The following is a 7,385-nucleotide window of genomic DNA, read 5'->3' as shown; positions in this document are numbered from 1 at the left end:
TTACGTCACTCCGAAAGGTTTAGAATGTGATTCCATGAGTCGAGCATGCATTATATATATGTATCTATTTTACTCTACCGAGCCACACTATAGTTGGCCGGGTACGGCACCTATTGTGCAACCACTGATCAGTTGGGTTTTACCGAGCTCCACGTGGCCGGGTACGATTCTACCGAGCCTATTATGGCCGGGTACGATATGATGATGATGATGCCCACAGAGGCGAATGCTTTAAAGGTTTATGTATTTATACATATGTATCATGCATTTCATGTAAGTAGCCCTCAGAGGTACTAAGATGTTACAGGTTGTATATTCTCTATCCTTGCTTACATTACTGATCGTATTTATGGTTCCTTGCCTTACATACTCAGTACTTTATTCGTACTGACGTCCTTTTATTTGTGGACGCTGCATGTCGTGCTGCAGGTCCTGATAGACAGGCAGGTGCAGCTCCCCCACCACAGTAGACTGTCCAGTTCAGCGGTGATTGGCGAGATCCCTTCTCCGGACTTGCCTTGGTCTTGGTATGCAATTTTTGTTATAGACATTATGGGTATGTCGGGGCCCTGTTCCGGCTATGTTGCAACACTTATGTTCTTTTAGAGGCTCATAGACAGGTGTCGGCTCATGTATAGTTTGGTATGCCTTGTAGGCTAGTTTTTGTTGTATAGTCTTTCATAGTAGCGTGGTAGCTCATACCTTATATGTAGTTTCTTGATTGTCTGGTCATCCCCTGCTATGTATGTTCATGCCGTCATATTTTATTGTTGGTTGTCCATGATCTAGGTCTACCATTTATATTGATCTCTTTAGCCTTAAAAGATAATAATGAAGGTTAGATGAAATGTACGTTGGTGCTCGGCAAGTGTGGTCGGGTGCTAGTCATGGCCCTTCAGTTTGGGTCGTGACAATCATGATCCCAATTATAACAAATTTGCCCTATGTTTTAGATCCCGTTAGAAATCCACCTAGGTATAAGTCACTTCCCTAGTGCCTTTAGACCAATTAAGAAAACCTTACAAAAATATCATACTTAGCTTATTTTCCTGCATCATTAGTATTAAAGTAGAATAGTAAACAAATAAAGAATGATTGGAAGTGCAATTAAGAACATCGCACATTGCTAGATTAGATAGGAACCCAATTCCAAACATATCTTAGCTCTCTGTGGATTCGTGAAAGGCTGCATCGACCACTTTTGCCACTCTATTATGGTATAGGGTTAGACCCGATCACTTTTTGGCGCCATTGCCGGGGAGCTAAACGATTTTGGTTATCTATCTAACTAGTTTTGTGTCTTATTTTTCTTTCCTTCTGTGTTACTAACTTGTGTGTGTCTTCAATTCAGGTACAAAATGCGAATAATGATCCTCTTGGAAATGTTCTCCCGGGAGAGGAGGTAGATGATAATGGTGAAGATGAGGTGCCTCTAGTACCTCAAGGTCAAAGAAGAGGCCGCCACGCTAGTGAAAATATTTCAGACCCTCCCACACCTCCTCCAAGAGTCTCTCCTCGGGTGCTTCCAAATGAAGGATACGCAAGTGCAATTGTCCAACCCTGGATTCGGGAGGGCGATTTCAAAATTACAAATGTGATATTGACTTTATTGGAGCGGCGAGGGTACTTCACAGGCGCTCCTCATAATAATACATATAAATATCTTAAAGGCTTTGTGGATACCTGCTGGGGAAGAAAACAGACCAATGTGTCGGATGTAGCATTGAGATTGAGATTGTTCCCTTTTTCACTTAGAGGGAAGGCTTTGGACTGGCTTGAAAGACTTCCCAACCATTCTATCACTACGTGGGATGGGTTGGCAGATAATTTTATAGCTAAGTTTTCTCGCCAGGGCATATGGCGACTTTTAGAGATGAGATTTTGGCCTTCAAACAGGAACCTAATGAACCATTTCATGAGATCTGGGAAAGATATCGGACAATGGTGAAGGAATATCCGAACAATAACATGACCGAAGCAATGATCCAACAGACATTCTTCTGTGGCATTAACACGACCAATCAGTGTGTAGTGAACCAGCTAGCAGGGGAAATTTTATGAACACACCTTATGCTAAGGCGTGTGAGATATTGGATAAGATGGCAGATCCTTCCTCAGCATGGAAAAGTCGAGCTAATGTGTCACAGGGTGATCCAACTGTCATTCACCTGCACAAAGAACTCCACGACCATGGCCAGGCAATAACAGAGTTAACTACAACAATGAACCAGTTGGAAAAAACTCAATTGCAACAAGTTCAAGCGCCGAGACAAGTAAATGTTACGGAATGTGTCAACATATTGGTCAACAAGAGGAGACAAAGAGGTCAATAGTCAAGGTAGTCCAGATCAATATGAGCAGGGTAGTGGTGGTTTCAACCAAGATGATGGGTATGATGAACAAAGTGAAGAAATGCAGTACGTGAACAATTATCAAGGACAAAGGATCAATGCTCCTAACCAACAACAATAGTGGAGATCCCAAGGAAATTGGGGCAATCAAAACCAACAAAGAAATAGCAACTAGGAGAACAACAATCAGAATTAGGGAAATCAGAACAACCAGGGCAACTGGAGTGGCAACAACAACAACTGGGGAAGCAACAACAACCAAGGGGGTTGGAATAATGGCAATCAAGGGAATCAGGGGCAAGACTTTCAAAGACCTCCGATGTATCAACAACCCGCCTCCATTCCGTCCCAAGGTCCTAGCTCATCAAACAATGAGAAGGATCGAGATGCTGTTTGAACAAATGATGAAAAAGAATGCCGACTTTGATGCCCAGTTGGCATCCCATAATACTTCAATCCAAAACTTGGAGGTTCAACTTGGCCAGATTTTGCAATCTTTGAATACTCGCCCTAAGGGGGCTCTACCTAGTGATACGGTAGTAAACCCTAAGGGTGGAAACAATACCGGGCATGCAATGGCGGTGATCACAAGAAGTGGTCGAGATGTTGATGTGAATACCTCCAAGCAAAAGGAAGTTGTGAGTAATGAGGTTGAAGTGCAAGATGATGATGTTCCTATAGTTGATGATCAAGTGAGTGAAGAGAATTTGAATGCGGAAGTGAGAATTGATATTCATAATAATGAGGTGGATACTCAAAATGATGTGAACTCGTCTAGGGAACACGTAATAGACATACCAGAAACGATAGTTCCCATGGCTAAGGCTCCCTTGCCAAGGCCTCCTCCACCTTACCCTCAAACACTTGCGAATCAAAAGAATGAAAACTAATTTAAGAAGTTTATTGAGATGATGAAAAGCTTGCTGATCAATGTTCCTTTGGTGGAAGCTTTTGAGCAAATGCCTGGTTACACCAAGTTCATGAAAGACTTGGTGACTAAAAAGAGATCCATGGATTGTGAGACCATCAAAATGACTCATCAAGTAAGTGCAATTGTGCACTCGATAGCTCCAAAGCTTGAATATCCCGACGCTTTCACCATTCTATGTACCATTGGGAGTGCGGATTTTGCAAAGGCATTATGTGATTTGGGAGCAAGTATCAATTTGATGTCTTACTCCATGTTTAAAACTTTGGGTATTGGTCAACTGAGGGCTACTTCAATGAGATTGCAAATGGCAGATAGAACAATGAAGAGGCCGCTTAGTATTATTGATGATGTTCTTGTCCGGGTGGACAAGTTTATTTTACCTGCTGACTTTGTGATTCTGGACTGCGAGGTCGACTATGAGGTGCCGATAATATTGGGAAGACCTTTCCTAGCAACTGGGAAGACATTGGTTTATGTGGACGTAAGGGATCTCACCTTCCGGGTGGGTGATGAAAAAGCGGTCTTTCATGTGTGCAAATCAATGAGGCAGCCGAATAGTACTGAAGTGTGCTCTTTTGTGGATCTTGTCACGAAGGTGATAGTTGATGATACTTGTGACGTGATCAATGTGGAGGATCCTTTAGAAGTGGTATTGTTTAACCTTGATGTGAATGAGGATAAAGTCGGGTGGAGTGTGTCAATGCTTTGCACGGAATGGGCTCTTATTCTTATGAGCCACGTAAGCTCTCTTTAGATCTTGAGAACAGAAAGACTCTACCAACGAAGCCCTCAATTGAGGAGCCTCTCGTATTGAAGTTGAAGTCTTTGCCTTCATACCTCAGGTATGAATTCTTGGGCCCTAGTTCAACTTTACATGTTATTCTTTCGTCTTGTCTTACTAACGTGCATGTAGATGTAACACTGGAGGTGCTCCAAAGAAGGAAGAAGGTAATTGGATAGACTCTAGCTTATATTCGGGGAATAAGCCCCGTCTTTTGCATGCACAAGATTATACTTGAAGATGATGCCAAGCCCTCCATGGAACATCAAAGGAGGTTGAACGAGGCTATGCAAGAGGTTGTCAAAAAGGAGGTGATTAAGTAGTTGGATGCAGGGGTTGTGTACCCCATCTCGGATAGTTCTTGGACCTCGCCGGTGCAATGTGTGCCAAAGAAGGGTGGTATGATTGTGGTTACTAATGAGCAAAATGAGTTGATTCCCACCAAGACTGTCACCGGATGGAGGGTGTGCATGGACTACCACAAGCTGAATAAAGTGACCCTCAAGGATCATTTTCCATTGCCCTTTATTGACCAAATACTAAATAGACTTGCTGGGCGTGCCTTTTACTGTTTCTTGGATGGGTACTTAGGTTACAACCAGATTTTGATTGCTCCGGAAGACCAGGAGAAGACCACCTTCACGTGTCCGTATGACACCTTTGCATTTTCTAGGGTGCCATTTGGTTTGTGTAATGCACCGGCTACATTCCAGCGGTGTATGATGTCTATATTTACCGACATGGTGAAGGACTTCTTGGAAGTGTTCATGGATGATTTCAGTGTTGTGGGTGACTCCTTTGATGAGTGTTTGAAGAATCTTGACAAGGTGTTAGCCCGGTGTAAAGAGACAAATCTTGTGCTTAACTGGGAAAAATTTCACTTTATGGCCGAGGAGGGCATTATCCTCGGCCATAAGATATCCAAGCACGATATAGAGGTGGGCAAGGCTAATATTGAAGTGATCTCAAAGCTTCCTCCTCCTACTTCAGTCAAGGGAGTTAGGAGTTTTCTTGGGCATGCGGGGTTCTACCGAAGATTCATCAAAGACTTTTCTAAGGTAGTGAATCCTTTGTGCAAATTATTGGAAAAGGATGTCAAGTTCGTGTTTAATGAGGAATGCATGAAAGCTTTTGAACTTCTCAAGTACAAATTGACAACCACTCCCACTATTACCACACCCAATTGGGGCTTAGCTTTTGAGCTCATGTGTGACACAAGTGATATTGTGGTAGGAGCAGTCTTGGGTCAAAGAGTAAATAAGATGTTTCACCTGGTGTATTATGCAAGCAAAACAATGAATGATGCTCAAGTGAATTACAGGGTGACGGAAAAAGAGTTGCTAGAAATTGTATTTGCAATGGGGAATTTTAGGCCTTATCTCATGGGTGCCAAGGTGATAGTTCATACTGACCATGTAGCACTCCGCTACTTGATAACAAAGAAGGATTCTAAAGCTCGGTTAATACTGACCATGTAGCACTTCCTTCAAGAATTTGACCATGAGATTGTTAATCGGAAAGGGAGTGAAAACCAAGTGGCGGACCACTTGTCCTGCTTGGAGGAAGAGGGGAGGCCCCGGGATGGCCTCGAAATTAATGATTCATTCCCTGATGAGCAACTCCTATCAGTATCTGTGAATAGCATGCCTTAGTTTGCGGATGTTGCTAACTTTCTTGTAACCCGTATTGTTCCACGTGAGCTCTCTTCTAACCAAAGGAAGAAGCTTAAACGCGATAGCTTGGACTATCACTGGGATGAGCCTTATTTGTTTAAATTTTTTAATGATGGTGTGATCCGGAGATGTATTTCGGAAGAAGAGCAAGTGAGTATTCTGGATGCTTGTCATTCCTCTCCCTACGGTGGTCATCATGGTAGGGCGAGGACAACTTCAAAGGTTCTTGATGTGGGTTTTATTGGCCTAAATTGTACAAGGATGCGGGTGAGCTTGTGAAGAGATGTGATGAGTGTCAGAGAGCAGATGGAATTTCAAAGAAGGATGAAATGCCTTTCACCACTATTCTTGAGGTTGACATATTTGATGTGTGGGGCATTGACTTCATGGGACCCTTTGTGAGTTCATGTGGCAACACATACATTCTAGTGGAGTTGATTATGTTTCCAAATAGGTTGAGGTTGTGTCTTTACCCAACAACGAGGCCCGGGGTGTGATGGCTTTTCTCAAGAAGAATATCTTTACTCGGTTTAGCACTCCTAGAGCGATCATCAGTGATGGGGGTTCTCATTTCTGCAATAAGGCATTTGACACTTTACTTGCAAAGTATGGCATCAATCACAAGGTTTCAGCCCCTTACCATCCTCAGGCTAGTGGGAAAGTTGAGGTCTCCAACATGGAGATTAAGAGCATATTGTCAAAGACTGTCAATGCAAATAGGACTGACTGGCCAAAGAAATTAGATGATGCTTTTTGGGCTTACAGGACTGCTTACAAGACTCCGATTAGTATGTCTCCGTACCGTTTGGTGTTTGGGAAAGATTGCCATCTCCCGGTTGAGTTAGAACATAAGGCCATATGGGCTTTGAGGAAGTTAAATCTTGAATGGAATGTTGTAGCAAATTTTCGGATGGAGCAACTCAATGAGCTTGATGAGTTCCAGTTTCATGCCTATTACAGTTCGTCCTTGTATAAGGAAAAGATGAAGTACTTACATGACAAGTATGCCCGTAACAAGAAATTCAAAGAAGGTTACTTGGTTCTCTTATTCAACTCCTGGTTACGACTATTCCCAGGAAAGCTCAAGTCAAAATGGAGTGGACCTTTTGAGGTAGTGCTTGTAACTCCGTTTGGTGCTCTTGATTTGAAAAGCAAAAATAGTGAAATCTTCAGAGTTAATGGGCACAGAGTGAAGCATTATCTTGACAAGTTTGATGACAACCACGTGGTGACAATGATCCACCTCAAATGATTGTTGGTAACCTGCATCGTGCCACGACGTTAAATCAGGCACTTCTTGGGAGGCAACTCATGTGTTTTTATTCTTTTTGATTTTCTTCTTAGTATAGGATTTGTTTTGAACTAAATGGTTGTGAGATGTGTGTAGGAATGTTTGATGCAATGCAGGACTAAGCTGGAAAAATGTTTCGACACTCTGAAGTTAGACCGCTGACAACGCTCCATTTTTACTGTCAGCGGTGGCCATACCGCGGAGGCAGAATTTGATGGCGGACGTCGGATTGAAAAGTCCAAAATGAGGCTTCTTTGAAGTTTCATCTGCATCCGCGGTGCTTTTTTTGCGGTCAGCAGTGGCTTTCCGCTACCGCGCAACATTTTTCACTCTCAGCGTTAGTCTCAGTAAAGCATAC

General features: G+C 42.8%; 2 protein-coding genes across 2 annotated transcripts; both read left to right on the top strand.

The window, feature by feature from the left end:
* The first annotated feature begins 3,259 nt into the window (after nucleotides 1-3,259).
* Nucleotides 3,260-4,036, top strand: LOC138879499 (uncharacterized). The gene has a single exon (XM_070159112.1). It carries the CDS (start codon nucleotides 3,260-3,262, stop codon nucleotides 4,034-4,036), a length of 777 nt encoding a protein of 258 aa, XP_070015213.1.
* Nucleotides 4,037-4,830: 794 nt separating this feature from the next.
* Nucleotides 4,831-6,988, top strand: LOC138879498 (uncharacterized). The gene is made up of 4 exons (XM_070159111.1): nucleotides 4,831-5,061; nucleotides 5,209-5,457; nucleotides 5,716-6,003; nucleotides 6,191-6,988. The coding sequence occupies exons 1-4, from the start codon at nucleotides 4,831-4,833 to the stop codon at nucleotides 6,986-6,988; spliced, it is 1,566 nt and encodes a 521-aa protein (XP_070015212.1).
* The last annotated feature ends 397 nt before the right edge of the window (nucleotides 6,989-7,385 follow it).

The sequence above is a fragment of the Nicotiana sylvestris genome, chromosome 10 (assembly GCF_000393655.2).
Source record: "Nicotiana sylvestris chromosome 10, ASM39365v2, whole genome shotgun sequence".
Taxonomy (NCBI): Eukaryota; Viridiplantae; Streptophyta; class Magnoliopsida; order Solanales; family Solanaceae; genus Nicotiana; species Nicotiana sylvestris.
The sequence above is the reverse complement of the archived record's forward strand: the minus strand, read 5'-3'. Positions and strand labels throughout refer to the sequence as shown.

Bases quoted from the DNA above. Each gene is read 5' to 3' on its own strand.
- LOC138879498 (XM_070159111.1), top strand. From the start codon at position 4,831: ATGGATGATTTCAGTGTTGTGGGTGACTCCTTTGATGAGTGTTTGAAG. The intron at 5,062-5,208 runs GTTAGGAGTTTT...GAACTTCTCAAG, and splicing joins CTCCTACTTCAGTCAAGGGA to TACAAATTGACAACCACTCC. The intron at 5,458-5,715 runs GTGATAGTTCAT...AGCATGCCTTAG, and splicing joins CTTATCTCATGGGTGCCAAG to TTTGCGGATGTTGCTAACTT.
- LOC138879499 (XM_070159112.1), top strand. From the start codon at position 3,260: ATGATGAAAAGCTTGCTGATCAATGTTCCTTTGGTGGAAGCTTTTGAG.